The sequence below is a fragment of the Alexandromys fortis genome, unplaced genomic scaffold, assembly GCF_014885135.2.
Source record: "Alexandromys fortis isolate MF-2015 unplaced genomic scaffold, M_Fortis_MF-2015_v1.1 scaffold_22, whole genome shotgun sequence".
Taxonomy (NCBI): domain Eukaryota; kingdom Metazoa; phylum Chordata; class Mammalia; order Rodentia; family Cricetidae; genus Alexandromys; species Alexandromys fortis.
The window spans coordinates 4,387,921-4,405,060 of record NW_026067900.1 but is presented as its reverse complement, the minus strand read 5'-3'; the positions used below and the strand labels follow the sequence as shown (position 1 = coordinate 4,405,060).

The window sequence follows — 17,140 nt, the reverse complement described above, 5'->3', positions numbered from 1 at the left end:
TTTTTTTTTTTTTTTTTTTTTTTTGGTGGCAGGGTTTCTCTGCGTAACAGCGTTAGCTGTCCTAAGAACTCACTCATGTAACAGGAGGAGCAGGCTACTTGTTATCCTGGCCGCCCAGCTAGCTTAACCCCCGAAATAATCACACAGAAATTGTATTAATTAAATCACTGCCTGGTCCATTAGCTCTAGCCTCTTATTGGCTAACTCTCACATCTTGTTTAACCCATTTCTATTAAATCTGTGTATCACCATGAGATTGTGACTTGCCAGCAAGATTCTAACCTATATCAGTCTCAGGCAGGAGATTCGTGGCCTCTGCCACTCTGTTCTTCTTCCCAGCATTCAGTTCTATCTACTCTGCCTAAGTGCTGCCCTATCAAAAGGCCAAAGCAGTTTCTTTATTCTGCCAATGAAAGCAACACATAGAAAGAAAAACCTCCTACACCATTTCCCCTTTTTCTGTTTAAACAAAAAGGAAGACTTTAACTTTAATGTAGTAAAATTACATATAACAAAACAGTTATCAAGCAAGAATTACAGTTACAGTAGTTATATCTATTTTATCTTTTATCATAACAAAGGAAAACTATAATAATAACTATCCATTCTTCAACTCCATCAAAGACTCCAGAAGGGTATATTACCTAAGTAAACAAGAAGTAAGCAGCTTCCAAAACTCTAGAAATGACAGAGACATCTAGTTGCCTGGACAGTCACCCAAAGTTTTTCTGTACCGTTGGGGCATCCATCTTCAGCCTACAGGCCCATAGTATCCAGCAGACATTTTCATGAAACAGGAAATTTTAAAAAGACAGTTCAGTCACTTTCTTCTGTGTCCTGTAGAATGTCTCTCAGACTCTTTCATGAAACAGGAATCCCAAAGGATCATCTCACCTTTAGGCAAGTTTAGCAGTCATCTCTCTGTGGGTTCTTCATGTCCAGTTTATGCAACAGTCCAGGCGAGAGCAGTTTCTTGCCCAAATAGCTAACCAACTCCATAAGAAGCCTCTTCGATGCCCGTCTTCCTCTGGAAGTAGCTGGTGCTGCCAGGAGCAGATGTGTCTTATTGTCATGAAAAACCCTAAGTTATTAAAACATTTTAAATGCCATATTCTGTAGTCTATGAAAGATATGAAGAATGCCTGTCTAACTGAAATGTATCTCTATATATCTAGAAAATCTAACATGACTACAAGCTTGACTGTTATCGATGATTATCCATTAACAACCTATATTTTCTAATTATACATTACATTTTTAAATGATCTACACAATCACAATACCTTAATCAAGAGCAGAAATATACATATAACAAGATTGACCTTAAATTTATATTAATAAAGCAAAATCCATACCAATGCAAATTATTCATATCTGTAGCACTCACTTTGTACAACATACAACAGTCTGGCCTTGAACTCAAAGAGATCCACCTGCCTCTGCTGCTTCCCAAGTACTTGGATTAAAGGCCACCACCACTGCCCAGCGATAGCTTTTGTTCATGTATTATGTATGACTATTTGTTTTAGTACTTTGTAAATGTTTCATTTTTTAGGCATTAACTTCACCGTATTCTCTGAAAGTTCATTTTGATATTAGACTATACTTGCCATCTTTGAGACAGATATTTGTCTCAAGACAAATTGTTCTGTAGAAACTTGATGGGAATGTCATTTCAATTTCTACTTCCCATGTGTTTCCCTGTTTTATACAGATTTTCAACCTTGAATCACTTAAGCCAGTTAATTAGACTCATATCCAAATTCCTAAATGGTGATGACCAGGTGCCATGAAGGCTGCTATCTCCACAAGTGCTGTGTCCCTCAAAGTAGACTGTTGATAGTAACTCACCTCGGTGTCACGTTGGTCTTTCCCCTCCACAGTTTAGATTCTAAAACTCTTTCCTTTTTCTCAGGGCTTTCATCCCCCTTGGGAATGAAATTAAAGAATAAAATTCTTGGGCATGTGCTCCTACAGCACCTGATGTTAGCCTTTGTAAACGCCTTTTTGTCTTCATGTCTGCAGTTCTTTCCAAGTGCCTTTTCCACTACTAATCCACTGTCTGTTAGAATCTCAGGTCTGTGTTCTGTCTCTAGACAGAACATTATATTCCCCTTGTCTTCGCAATCTTCGTCAGTTCCATTTCCTAGTACCTGTATAGGTTCTCCAGAGTTGTCTGTGTGTACTTAATATGAGTTGTTTCCATTTTATGTTTTTCTTTTATTACTAAAATATTTACTTTTCTCTATTGTGTGTATATGTGTGCACACGTGCATGGTGAATGTGGAAGTCACAGGGCAATTTGGGGAAGTCAGTTCTCTCCACAGTATGGGGTCCAGGAATTAAACATAGGTCCTCAGACTCAGTGGCAAGTGCATTCACCTGGAGTGACTAAGCAGGTACTCTACGTCTGGTGACAATCTTCTTGTCTTCTTCCCAGGCCTTTCCTTGGCCCTCCTGTTCCAGAATTGCATTGTTTACACCCATCACCAGGAAGCTGGTGACTTTCATCCCGTGATTTAAAAAAACAAAAAACAAAAAACAAAAAAACACCATTCTCCTGTTTTAAACTTTATAGCTAACCATTCTTGGACCTCTCCCCTGGACCATTCAGGGGTCACCTTCAAACTTACCATACTCAGCACGGCTCACTTCTATAGCATGTGCATGTGCTTGAATTATGCTTCCCATCTGCTGTATTTATATGTTCAGCAAATAGTCATTGAGTTGATTCTGTGTTATCAGGTGTTTTTCTCCCACTAGGATAAGACAAATCTTCATTCTAGCATTCTATATATGACATGTGTCCCCTCCACTATAGAACACATAATAAAAAATAGTAATAATAATAATAATAAGATTATAAAAATAAGCAAATGAAAAGATTGGCAGATAGTGGTCCAGCCAGATATTCATTCACTGAGGTGGATGGCCTCAAGTACAGGTAAATGTACCCAACAGTCTGCAACGTGGGAAAGTGATTGGTGATACTGGCTGGAGGGATTCAGAAGATCTTTTCCTTTGTAACATAAAGTATAAGAATTCACATGATATTTCTGAAAATTTATTTATAACAAGTATTCAAAAAAGATAATCTCTTGTCAGATTTATACATCGTGATACATATGCACCCTCTGAAGAATCTGTATTTTCAGAAAAGTCTTAGTGGAGACTACACAGAGTTGCATACTCTGTATGTTAAGCATATGGCACCATCACATTCATATTTATTTTAAAAGTTACACCAATTGATTGATTTTGTGTATGTGTGTGTGTGCATACAATTCAGATGACAACTTGAGGTAGTCTTCTCTCCTTCCACTGTGTAGGTCCCAGGGATATAACTCAGATGGTCAGACTTAAGCAGCAAGTCTGTTAATTCACTAATAAATCTCACCAGCCCACTGTTACATTAAATCTTACTTACAGATTAATATACAGTACTTATTTTTGTGACATGGTATTTGATCATGACTTGCATTTGTTTCTGTTTAAGATGACTCGAGGAGAACTACATCCAGTGCTGTTCCGGAAACGGGCCCTCCTGCAATGCCAAGGCTCCCTTCCTGCTGTCCCCAGCACTCGCCATGCGGAGGGACTTCACAGAGTCACCACGCATTAGCGCATCCTCACGCAAGTTGTTTTCAGCAACATGGCCACCATTTTCAGCATCACCATCACCACCACCATACTCCCCACCCAGCGGTCCCAGTTTCTCCTTCCTTCAGTGATCCCGCTTGTCCTGTGGAAAGACCTCCTCAAGTACAGGCTCCTTGTGGTGCAAATAGCAGCTCTGGTTCCAGCTACCATGACCAGGTGTGTGGCTTTCATGCATAATTTTCTCTCTTCCCTCCCTCCCTCCCTCCCTCCCTCCCTCCCTCCCTCCCTCTTCCGTCCCTCCCTCTTCCGTCCCTCCCTCTCTCTCACACACACACACATGCACATACACTGTATTGCCTTCAGAAAGAGTTTCCAGTGATGTGTGTGTAGTGCTGTCAAAGTGAGTATAAGTCATATTCTTGAATGCTAAAAGGGACTAATTTATTGTGAATTTTTAAATTAAATCTTGGTTTATAGAAAGTTTAAATTATTACAATTCTGGACTGGCGCGGTGGCAGAGGACGCAGGCGGCAGGAACCAGCGCGCAACACCAAGAGCAGATCGCCCCACTACAATTAAATCAAAGAGAGCTACAGTATTGAAAACAGCTTGGTATTGGCATAAAAACAGAGAAGTCGACCAATGGAATTGAATAGAAGACCCTGACTTTAACCCACAAACCTATGAGCACCTGATTTTCGATAAAGGAGCTAAAAGTATACAATGGAAAAAAGAGAGCATCTTCAACAAATTGTGCTGGCAAAACTGGATGTCAATCTGTAGAAGAATGAAAATAGATCCATATCTATCACCATGCACAAAACTCAAGTCCAAGTGGATTAAAGACCTCAATATCAGTCTGAACACACTGAACCTGATAGAAGAGAAAGTGGGAAGTACTCTACAACACGTGGGCACAGGAGACCACTTCCTACGTATAACCCCAGCAGCACAGACAGTAAGGGCCTCATTGAATAAATGGGACCTCCTGAGACTGAGAAGCTTCTGTAAAGCAAAGGACACTGTTGCTAAGACAGAAAGGCAACCCACTGACTGGGAGAAGATCTTCACCAACCCCGCAACTGACAAAGGTCTGATCTCCAAAATATATAAAGAACTCAAGAAACTAGACTGTAAAAGGCTAATCAACCCAATTATAAAATGGGGCACTGAGCTGAACAGAGATCTCTCAACAGAAGAAGTTCAAATGGACAAAAGACACCTAAGGTCATGCTCAACTTCCTTAGTGATCAGGGAAATGCAAATCAAGGCAACTTTAAGATACCCTCTTACACCTGTCAGAATGTCTAAAATCAAAAACACCAATGATAGCCTTTGCTGGAGAGGTTGTGGAGAAAGGGGTACACTCATCCATTGCTGGTGGGAATGCAAACTTGTGCAACCACTCTGGAAAGCAGTGTGGCTGTTTCTCAGAAAATTCGGGATCAACCTACCCCTGGACCCAGCAATATCACTCTTGGGAATATACCCAAGAGAGGCCTTATCATACAACAAAAATATATGCTCTACTATGTTCATAGCAGCATTGTTTGCAATAGCCAGAACCTGGAAACAACCTAGATGCCCTTCAATTGAAGAATGGATGAAGAAAGTATGCAATATATACATATTAGAGTACTACTCAGCAGTAAAAATCAAGGACTTCTTGAAGTTTGCAGGCAAATGGATGGAAATAGAAAACACTATCCTGAGTAAGGTAAGCCAGACCCAAAAAGAGGAACATGGGATGTACTCACTCATATTTGGTTTCTAGCCATAAATAAAGGACATTGAGCCTATAATTCGGGTTCTTAGAGAAGCTAAATAAGAAGGAGAATCCAAAGAAAAACATATAGGCATCCTCCTCAATATTAACCTTCATCAGGCGATGAAAGGAGACAGAGACAGAGACCCACATTGGAGCACCAGACTGAAATCTCAAGGTCCAAATCAGGAGCAGAAGGAGAGAGAGCACGAGCAAGGAACTCAGGACCGCGAGGGGTGCACCCACACACTGAGACAATGGGGATGTCCTATCGGGAACTCACCAAGGCCAGCTGGCCTGAGTCTGAAAAAGCCTGGGTTAAAACCGGTCTCGCTGAACATAGTGGACAATGAGGACTACTGAGACCTCAAGAACAATGGCAATGGGTTTTTGATCCTACTGCACGTATTGGCTTTGTGGGAGCCTAGGCAGTTTGGATCCTCACCTTACTAGACCTGGATGGAGGTGGGTGGTCCTTGGACTTCCCACAGAGCAGAGAATCCTGATTGCTCTTTGGGCTGACGAGGGAGGGGGACTTGATTGGGGAAGGGGGAGGGAAAGGGGAGGCGGCGGTGGGGAAGAGACAGAAATCTTTAATAAATAAATTTTAAAAAATTCAATAAAAAAATTATTACAATTCTGTTTACTTTAGAGCAGTGTTTCTCAACTTGGGTGTCATGACCCCTGTGTGAGGTGGGGGCGGAGGTACGACGACACTTTCACAGGGATTGCCTGAGACCATCAGAAAACACAGATTCCTAACAGTAGCAAAATTATAGTTTTGAAGTAGCAACAAAAATAATTTTATAGTTGGGGATCACCACAACATGAGGAACTATATTAAAGGGTAGCAGCATTAGGAAGGTGAGAATCACTGATTTAAAGGAAAGGTTGGCTTAGTTCACAGTTGTCTTACGTTTAACAGTCTGGTACTAATAGTATGAACCCCAGAATCACCCTTTCTGCCTCTCCAGGGCTGAGGTTATAGGTGTGCACTTAACTTGTCATGTGGTTTCTGGAGAAATCAAACTCATAGCTTTCTAGCCACATGTGACTCTTTGGAAATAAAATCATTAGTGCGTCGGCTCAAAGACAGGTATATTAACCACACCTGGCTTTACTTTCTTTGGAAAGCTACACGTGTACTGAGCCTAACTGGTAGACAACATCTTTAAATTACTTAAGAGTCGGGGGAGGGGGACAATTCTTGCTTTAGAATTTGCTTTAGAGTAAGATCCTAGTATTTGCTTGGGATTTTATTTGGGGGAGAAGTTGTTTTTTAGAGACAGTGTTTCTTTGTGTACCTTTGGCTATCCTGGAACTCACTTTGTAGACCAGACTGGCCTCGATCTCCCAGATCTGCCTGTTTCTGCCTTCAGAGTGCTGGGATTAAAAGTGTATACCACTATTGTCCAGCGATTATTTAGGGTTTTAACTAGCACATAGTTGTGTATATTCCTCTATGTGGAAATTTGATACATGTATATAATGCATGGTGATCAACAGAATAGCCTGCATGTCCATCACAAACAGTCATCATTTCTCTGTAGGGAACTAAAGACTTTTGTAGTTATTCTGAGCTAATATCATTATTAGTGGAAGTTACCCTAGTGTGTACTTTGGACTTTTTAAGTCACATGCTTTGAGGGGAGAAAATGTTAACTTTTCCTAACTCACTGTGTATATCACACTAGCTTCTAACTTACAGAGATCCTCCTGCCTCTGTCTCCTAAGTATCACCATGCCTTGAGCTCCCCCCCCATAAGAGTTTTAGTTGAATGTTATAAAATAATGCGAAAGTTTGGACACACAGGTTGTTCTAATAGCAAGCATGCTGTTCAAGAAACACTAAAGTTCTGATTAGAGTTTTAGAGGAAAGCAGGTCTGCTTTCAAACCCTCTTTTCTTTTGGTCTCAGTTGTGCATAATATAATAAATAAATCTTTAAAGCTTTTTCAGATTATTTTATGTTTATGTATATATTCCTACTTGTCTCTGTATACCACATTCATGCAGATGTTCAGGGAGGTCATAAAAGGAGCATCAGATCCTCTGGAACTAGAGTTTCAGGTATTTGGGAACTACTTACTGTGGGTGCTGGGAATCAAACCTAGGTCTTCTACAAAAGTATTGTGTTTTTAACCAATGAGCTATCTCTTTAACCCAAAAAAAATCATACAGTAACATATTAGTTAAATGTTTATCTTGTATCTTATACTTCATTTAAATAGAGCCAATTTCACATTTTATGTGTAAAAATGCTAATTTTAAAGTTTAGGCTTTGTATAGTATTATCTTTGTGTTTGATTTTTCTCATACAAAGAATTACCATTTTCAAATTATTTGTATATCTGGTTTTCCTAGAGAGCACCAGGGATATTTTGTCATGTGACATGAAATATTTTTATAAAATTTTAGAAAGGTAAACTCTTAATTGTTCTTTACCCAGCAGGCATTGCCAGTTGATCTGAGCAGCAGCGCTCTCAGGACTCATGGAAGTGGGGGTTTCCATGGTGCATCTGCCTTTGACCCCTGCTGTCCTGTCTCTTCTTCCCGAGCTGCAGTCTTTGGCCACCAGGCTGCTGCTGCCCCGACTCAGCCTTTAGCAATAGATGGCTATGGTTCAAGCATGGTTGCGCAGCCCCAGCCCCAGCCACCTCCACAGCCTTCTCTCTCCTCATGTCGGCATTATATGCCACCTCCTTGTAAGTATAAATTTTATGGGCAAAGAAATAGAGTATGTAAATGAACCTTGTAATTCCTCCATTGAATTAGAGTAATCATAGTTTGTAATTTATTTGGCTTAAGACGGGGAATTACTTTTTCCATACAGTTGTCTGTGGAGTTGAGATGTATTGAGTGGCACCTTATATTTGTAAGCAAGGAAGTTTTAAGGTATTTGACTTTAGTTTTTAAGAGTAACAGAAGAAATGTGAAAGTTTTGTAATATTTCTAGGCACAATAAAGGAAATTATTCAACATTCTCAAATTTTATTCATAGAATTCTGAGTTAACTAAGGCATAAGAGAGGGCTGTGACAGAATGACTTGCTATTTGGAAAAAGAATTGTATGTTCATTTGTATGAACAGTTTGTATGTTCATTGTATGAGCATCTACAACTACTTGGCATGGCAACTCTAAGGAAATTGGAATCCATTATATAGCCTGAAATTGATAACTCTCCTTGGGCTATGTAACATAGTACCTTGATTGAGTCTTAGCTAATTATGAAGTTGAAGCTTAACAAATACTTGGTGTAGTAAATACAAAGTTTAAGCAGTTTTCATACTATGAGTGACAAGTAGATCTGTTTTTTTTAACCAAAATTTCTTTTATACAGAGTATAATTGCATTTCTACAAGGTATTATAGGTAAAGTGTTGTATTCATATGCCCTCAGGTGTGCCCACTGACACACAAATAAATATAGTTTTACGAATTAAAAAATATAATAACTTGGAGAGATGGCACAGCACTGGCTGGTCTTCTAGAGGGTCCAGGTTCAATTCTCAGCACCCACAAGGCAGTTCAAAACTAACTGTCTATAACTTCAGGGGATCTGATACCCTCACACAGACATACATGCAGGCAAAACACCAGTGTATATAAAATACAAATAAATTTTTAAAAATTGAATTAAAAAATGACTTGAAGATAGTCCTCTGTTGATAAACTATAAGGTAAACCATACTCCAAACTAGAGCACTAGATCATCCTCAAATGGCGGGTTAGGAGAGGACTGTCAGTAAAGTGCTTACCATGCAAGCATGAGGACCTGAGTTCTATTTCCAGAACCCAAGGAAAGCTTAGTATAGTGGCATGTGCCTGTAATCCAAGTGCTGGAAGATAAGGATTATTGGCCAACAGACTTAAGTGCACTGAATCACTGAAACCCACTTCCCAATGTGAAAACCTCTCAACAAATAGAGTTATCCTATTTAGGGTTTCTATTGCTGCAATGAAACACCATGACCAAAAGCAACTTGAGGGGGAAAGGGTTTATTTGGCTTACACTTGCACATCATAGTCCATCACTGAAGGAAGTCAGGACTGGAACTCAAACAGTACAGAAACCTGGAGACAGGAGCTAATGCAGAGGCCATGGAAGAGTGCTGCTTATTGGCTTGCTTCTCCTGGCTTGCTCAGCCCACCTTCTTATAGAACTCAGGACCACCAGCCCAGGGATGGCACCACCTACAATTGGCTGCATCCTCCCCCTGTAGTCACTAATTTAAAAAATGCCCTACAGCCCGATCTTAGGTAGGCATTTTCTCAATTGGTTTCCTCCTTTTAGATAACTCTAGCTTGTGTCAAGTTGACCTAAAACTAGCTAGCACAAAAGTTAGTAAGAATGATACTTATGTCAAACTTTGGCTTACATACACACACAGTATGTCCATGTGTGCACACCCACAAAAATGTGCAGACTCACTAAAGAATACTGTTCTGCTGGGCATGGTGGTGCGTACCTTTAATCCCAGCAATTGGGAAGCAGAGGCAGATGGAGCTCTGTAGTTCGAGGTCAGCCTGATCTACAGAGCAAGTTCCAAGACAAGCTCCAGAGCTACAGAGAAACCCTGTCTTGAAACACACACACAAACACACTTTCCAATGAAATGAAGTTTGGACTAAAATCCAAGGTTTCTTATTTCTGTTTTTTTTTTTTTTTTTTTTTTTCTTTCCACTGTGTTGATCAGCTTGCTTTGAATTTAAGATTCTCCTTCCTCAGTCTCACCTTTCTAGGAGCTGAGATTGTAGATGGCACATTCTGCATAGATTGACTTTTTTTTTTTAAGTCAAGTAGATGCAGGTTTCTTGGTAAGAGAGATGAGTATTCCAACAGTGACTTAGAAATGTAAAGATTTTTATTGAAGATATGAGAGAAAGCATCTTGTTAAGGGCTTACTACTTTGTGGCATTTTCCTGACCTACGTACCTTATCTGTCTGTAGCACAGGCTGGGACATGAGGTGTGGAAGGCAAGGGCAGCAATAGAAGTGTTGCACAGTCGTGTTTAGGAGACTGAGATTCCCTTTCCTCTGTACAGCACTCTGACGGTAAATCATTAAGGGAAGTGATACATGTTTAGGAAGCAGCTGCAAGTTTGAAGTCAGTTTGGATTATGTAGCAAGGCACTGTATCAAAAAACAACAAAAAGTTATAATTAATGGAAAAACATTTTCATTTGTATTGTTGTGTCCTGTAGTCCTCCCCCTCTCCAGTTTCTGGACAGGACAACTGGCTACAGAAAAACAAAAACTCATTTGATAGGAGGATAAAGAGAATTTGGAAAAATTTCTATACTTTTTATTACAAAATTTCCACAAAGACAAATAGTACTTTAAATAAATAGGAAAATGCCAAGTAAACAGTCTAAGAATACAAATCAATAATTCTGGGGGAAAAAAGCAAGTGATTAGAAAATAAATTATTTTTCTTATCATATTTACCTTTTTAAAAAAATGTGCATTGGTGTTTTGCCTGTATGTCTGTGTGATGATGCCAGATCTCCTGGAACTGGAGTTACAGACAGTTGTGATCTGCCATGTAGATGCTAGGAATTGAACCCTGGTCCTCTGAGCCATATCTCCAACCCCTCATATTTACTTAAAAATTTTAGGCCTGGCACTCAGGCGGCAGAGGCAGGCAGATCTCCAAGTTAGAGCCCAGCCTAGTCTGCAGAGTGAGTCCTAGGACAATCAGGGCTACACAGAGAAACCCTACCTCGAAAAACAAAAATTTAGGGCCCTGGAGTGATGGTTAAGAATGTATACTGTTCTTCCAGAGGACCCAAGTTTGGTTCCTAGCGCCCACGACATGTAGCTCCAGCTCCAGGAGTTCCAGTGCCCCCTCAGGCCTCCATGGGCACCTAAACATACAGCAGTCACAAACACACACACACCCACACACCACATGTCTAAGTAAAAATAATGAAAATTAAATCTTTTATTAAATGTTAGGTTGATTGTGTGAGGTCAGTTTATACCTGTGTCTTATAGATGAGTATATTAATTATGGTAACCTTTACAAGGGTGTTTTATCAGCAGTTATCTGTATTTAAGGTAATTTTTCTGGTACAAAACTCATAAATTTTACTGTAGATGTGGTCTGAGAGTGCATGCATGTGGGGAGGGGGGAGCGAAGAGGGAACAACACATAGGGATGTCATCTCAGCATTTATCAGTTTTTATCAGGGTATTTTTTCCAAAAATTTTAGTTCGGTCTCATAATAGATTGTTGTACATTGTAATGCTGTTAATGAAGTAGATGTATATGTATTGACAGGAAACACTTCTCTTGCAGATGCTTCCTTAACAAGACCACTGCACCATCAAGCCTCGGGTTGCCCTCACTCTCATGGAAATGCCCCTCCTCAGACTCAGCCTCCCCCTCAAGTGGATTATGTTATTCCTCATCCTGTACATGCTTTCCATCCTCAGATATCTTCTCATGCAGCATCTCACCCTGTGGCGCCCCCGCCCCCAGCTCATTTAGGCAGTACAGCTGCACCCATCCCTCAGCATCTTCCTCCAGCTCACCAGCCAATTTCACACCATATTCCAGCCCCAGCACCTCCAGCCCAGAGACTGCACCCTCATGAAGTGATGCAGAGGATGGAAGTTCAGAGGAGGAGGATGATGCAGCATCCAACGTAGGTCTCATGGTTTTAAGGAAATTGTGCTTGCTTTCCTTCTTGTTCCTTTGATCTTTCACATATGAAATCTTTCGTGTTTTGAAACTAGGTTTCACTGTACAGACCAGACTGTTCTTGAATTTATGAACCTCCTTCCTTAGCCATACACCATCATACCTATTGGGTTTATGGTCACGTAAAACAAGACAGCATTACTATAGAAAATCTTTAGTGTCTACCACTGGCTGAGCTTTATCCTCAGCTGGAGAGTTGCCAACCATAAAATAACTTTATTGTGTCCTATCCAGCATTGTATATGTTGACCATGTGAGTGTCTTCAAGCAAATAAGTCTGTGTTTCTAATGATTGATATCAACTTTGATTCTGAAGAACAAGATTGAAAAATGTCTAAGATTTGATTTGATTTGATTTATCATGTTATTAACAAGAGGAAAGAATAGTAATAGAACTTTCTAAAACTGGGTGGGCGATGGTGGCACATGCCTTTAATCCCAACACTCAGGAGCAGAGAAAGGCAGATCTTTATGTGTTCAAGGCCAGCCTGGTCTACAAAGCTACTTCCAGGACAGCCAAGGCTACTCAGAGAAACCCTGTTTTTAACAAACAACAGAAGTTTCAAAAACTGACATAGAACTTGGCAGTGGTGGCACACGTCTTTAATCCCAGCACTTGGGAGGCAGAGATAGGCAGATCTCTGTGAGTTCAAGGTCTACAACATGGTCTACAAGAGCTGGTTCCAGGACAGGCTCCCAAGCTACAGAGAATCCCTGTCTCAAAGAAAAAAAAAAAAAAAAAAACAGAAACTGACATGAAAGCTTGGGGTATAGCTCAGTGGCGGAGGCGGGGGCGGGGGGGGGGTTGCCTGGCATGCTTGAAGCCCTGAATTTAGTACTCTGCATTGCATAAGGACTAGGCATGATGCCCTACTTGGAGGTGGAAAGTAGAGGAGGATCAGAATTCTATTCAAGACCAGCCTGGGCCACATAAGCTCCAGTCTTAACAAAGTCTTATTAACCTTCTAATAGTATAGTCCCCCATATTTATAATAAGAAAATGTTTTCTTTTGACAATTCAGGATTTGGTATTCACAATCATCTGATTTATGAATTATTAGGACATTGGGTTGTGGCCCAATGCACTGTCAATTTTTGTAAATAAAGTTTTATTAAAAAACAGCTTAACTTTTTTATTCACATATTGTCTTACATTTTTGGAATGGCAAAGACCTACCTGGTTAGTTTTTTCATAGATCGTATGACTATAAAACATATTGATGTTTTAATGGTCAGCCTTTATAGAAAATGTCAATGAAGCCAGCAAGATGGCTCAGTGGGTAAAGGTGCTTACTGTCAAGCCTGAGAACCAGAGCTTGATCTCCAGGGCTACATGATGGAGTGAGAAAACAGATTCCTGCAAACTGTCCTTTGACCTGTCTCCAAGGGGCGGTGTGTGTTTGGGGGGGGGGGGACACTCCTCATATTCTTTTTTTGTTTTTTTTCATATTCTTATTAAAATGAGTGAATTTTTTTTTAATGATTGTAGCAAAATAAAATTTTCTCTTGTCCTGCTTTATATGTTTATGTGAAGTAGCTAACTGGTTTAAACACACTTTTTAAAGTTTTATTTCCATTCTGCTGTTCTCCTAATTAAAGTACCTATTGTAGAAGTTTTAAGGGAATGCCTAAATTACCATTTTTGTGGAATGTTTTCGTTTTGTTTTAAGGATCTTACTGTGTAGCCTTGGCAGACCATAAACTACTTATGTAGACCAGGCTAGCTTCAAACTTAAAGAGACCCGGCTGCCTCTGGCTCCCAAATCCTGGGATTAAGTGCTTTCACCACCATTCCCTGGAGTCTGGGGATGTTATTAGATTGGAGATAGTAGAGTAAATGAGCGTAAGTTTGTGTGGAGAATTTCGTGTGTTTTTTAATTTAATAATTTATGGTACATGTTTATAAGTATAAATTTCATCATGATATAATTTTCATAATTTTAACAAGTGAAATAACCAATTATTCACTTATTTCCAGTGGTCTTTTTGTGTTCTGTGTTTCCAGGCGGGCACATGAACGTCCCCCGCCCCATCCACATAGGATGCACCCAAACTATGGCCACGGGCATCATATTCATGTGCCTCAAACCATGTCCTCACATCCTCGCCAGGCTCCAGAGAGAACTGCCTGGTCAGTATTTTACTTATTTCAAACTGTGCTAAGCAGCTTCTGATAAAACTGGGGAGAAATCTCTTATAGTGGAATGCATATCACAGAGAGCAGCCGTGTGGAGGGACAGTTCTGCTGGGAGGAACTGTCTGGGGAGTGAAGTCTGGAAAGACAGAGGAGGGTCTTGAGTTCTGGGGCGGGAGTCTCCGGAAGCAGGAAAACAGCTGTTGATTTTGTTTCTTTTGTGCCAGGTAATGACTGTATGGACTGGGAACATTGCAGAATGATAGCTCATGTTAATTAGTGTATCCATACCTCAATATTTATCATTTAATATGATGGCATTTAAAATCCCCCTTTAAACAGTTTTGAGTGTATATCTATTGCTTTCTACTCGGCAATGTAGAAACCCAGAACTTAGTCCTGTTGAAGTGAATGCTTGCATCTGTTGATTATAGCCTGTGTTCCCGTGTGCCTCTCCTTCCTAGCCACACTCTTCAGTTCTCTACAACCGTGTTTGACTTTGACAAATTCTATATATAGTTGAGAGGACTTGTATGTGGAGTTTTCCATCGAGACCTCCAATCAGCTCTGTTCCACCAGCTACTCCCAAATAACCACAGAGACTTAATTATAAATGCTAAGCCTATAGCTTACGCTTGTATTTAGCCAGCTCTTACACTTTAAATTAACCCATTTCTGTTCATCTTTTTTGCTGCCCCAAGGCTCATTTACCTCATCTATTTACTTCCAATCCTATGTGTTCTTTGCCTCCTCAAACTCCCTTGATTCCGTCCTTCTCCCTAACATTTTCTCTGCCTCAAAAATCCTGGCTAGCTATTGACCAATCAGCTTTTTATTAATAACAACACATCTTCACAATGTACAGAAGAATTATTCCACAGCAACGAGTAGAGTATTTCTTCTGTTTTCATTAGTGTCTGCTATGGTCAGACTCCTGATGCAACCATGCTTGCCTGACTTCCTTTTCTACCTCCCTTGTCATGGTTATGTTTGCTTCACTTGCAGTGTCCACCATTGAAAAGAGAAACCTAGTTTGTTCTGGAGAAGTGAAATGGGTTTTCATTCCATTTTCATTTTAATTCACTTGCAGTCATTGCAGCAGCACAGAGTAGGAGTAAGCAAGTGGAGCTTCATTATATACCATGTCTGCCCTTGTGAGGTCACTGCTCAAGGTTTTAGGTGTAGAAGCTCTTGTAATTGTCACTGACACCAAGAACCCAGCAAACAAAAGCCTGGAGAGCATGTATCACATTCTGATGGCCCAACAAAGTCAGCTCTATTGGTGTGCTCCTTGAGGAGAGCCAGGTTGATTAGAAGGGACTCTAGGAACCACTCTGTCCTGCTTTTATGACTGAGTGAAACTGAATTAAAAAGCTTTTCTGCTTATACTTACAAAATGTAGCTTTTTGAACATTTATTTCTGAAATATACTTGAAGTTATTAGTAAAATTTGGGGGGAAGGGTCTAAGTTGCATTTGCCTTAACTTTATAAGTAAAGAAACATAAGGATTATTGAAATTGCTTCATTTTCTCTTGTCAGTAAAGAGACTGTAAGGAAGGCACAAAGATAACTGCTCTTGCCCTTTCTTAGGGAACTGGGGATTGAAGCTGGAGTGACTGCAGCTACCTACACGCCTGGCGCACTGCACCCTCACTTGGCCCATTATCATGCCCCTCCTCGACTTCATCACCTACAGTTAGGAGCACTTCCTTTAATGGTAAAATGGGAATTTTCAACATTCTGATACATTTGCCTTCTAAAAGTAACTTTTTATTCTAAATTAAATATTGTATTAAATTATTTCAGTACAGTAGATATTTTGCTAGAATTTAGAAATATTCCACTACTTAGTTAGATATTGTACTATGAAAAGATATTAGATATATTGAAATCTGAGTCTGTTGTAAATATACTCTTGATGTACAAAATGCTGAGAAGTGAACTTTTCTGCACACCGATAGAGATGAACATGACCTGCTGTCACTGAGACGCATGCATCAGTGAATTTGCCAGCAGTGGATTGGGTCTGCTTTGATGCTTCTCGCTGACAGATGCAGATTGTGTTGCTACAATGTTGAAAAAAATCACTATAAAACTAGCTATAGATGTGAGGAGAAAAGGAAGTCTCTGTTGTACAAAAGGCACTGTAGAGAGTCCTCATTGTCACTTGTCCTAGGCTTCTGTGAACTTCGGGGTGCTGCCTTTGCAGAGGTTGATACTGGTCAGGAGCTGTCTAACAGCACCAAGGACTAAGAGTCCACGTAAGCTTGTGTCTCCATATGTGCCAGCTAGGGTAGCTCAGTACCAGCATTTGCCCAGCTCTTGTGAGCCTGTATTCACCACCAGAGAGATGGAGTAGGGGAGAGGGGGTTAAAAGAGGAGGGGAGGAAGGAAGGAAATAAAGAAGGAGAGGATGAGAACACAAACCTGCTTCGACAGGAAACTGGGTCTCAGCAGCCACAGAAGGGGAGTTTGTTGTTGCTCTTGTTTTATTTTGAAATAGGGTCTCTTTCTGTAGCCTTGGCTGTCCTTGCACTCAGTATGTAGACCAGACTGGCCTCAGACTCAGAGATAAGCCTGCCTCTGCCTCTCAGCTGAGATGTTTTGATTATATTTATGCTTTTTGAGTGATTTAATGTGATTATACTTGAAAAGGACACATCTCAATTATGGGAAAAGCAGATTTAGAGGTGGGAGAAGGAAACTCCTTTAAATGTTTTGGTTGAAGAGTAAAGTTTAGTAAGTTTCTGAAATAAAAGTACTGGTAGACTTTGTTGACAGACTCCCCATGGGAGACCCTACCCTTTCTGAAGTGGGTGGGAGGAAGGTGGGGGTGAGCAGGAGAAGTGGAGTGAAGGGAAACTGGGTTGGTATGTAAAATGGAAAAAAAAAACTTTTAAATAAAAAATTAAAAAAAAAATTGGTTTAAAAAAA

At 40.2% G+C, this 17,140-nt stretch overlaps 1 protein-coding gene across 11 annotated transcripts in view; it reads left to right on the top strand.

Moving 5' to 3' along the window:
* Rnf111 (ring finger protein 111) overlaps positions 1-17,140 on the top strand; it is a 68,575-nt gene that overhangs the window by 40,673 nt on the left and 10,762 nt on the right. For 7 of the 11 annotated variants that reach the window (XM_050125776.1, XM_050125801.1, XM_050125795.1 and 4 more), the window contains 5 exons: positions 3,497-3,816; positions 7,814-8,069; positions 11,667-12,015; positions 14,050-14,202; positions 15,797-15,923. In XM_050125776.1, coding sequence (XP_049981733.1) covers positions 3,497-3,816; positions 7,814-8,069; positions 11,667-12,015; positions 14,050-14,202; positions 15,797-15,923 — 1,205 coding nt within the window. The remainder of the gene's footprint in view (positions 1-3,496; positions 3,817-7,813; positions 8,070-11,666; positions 12,016-14,049; positions 14,203-15,796; positions 15,924-17,140) is intronic. The other 4 variants (XM_050125750.1, XM_050125762.1, XM_050125730.1 and 1 more) reach the window with 3 other exon arrangements.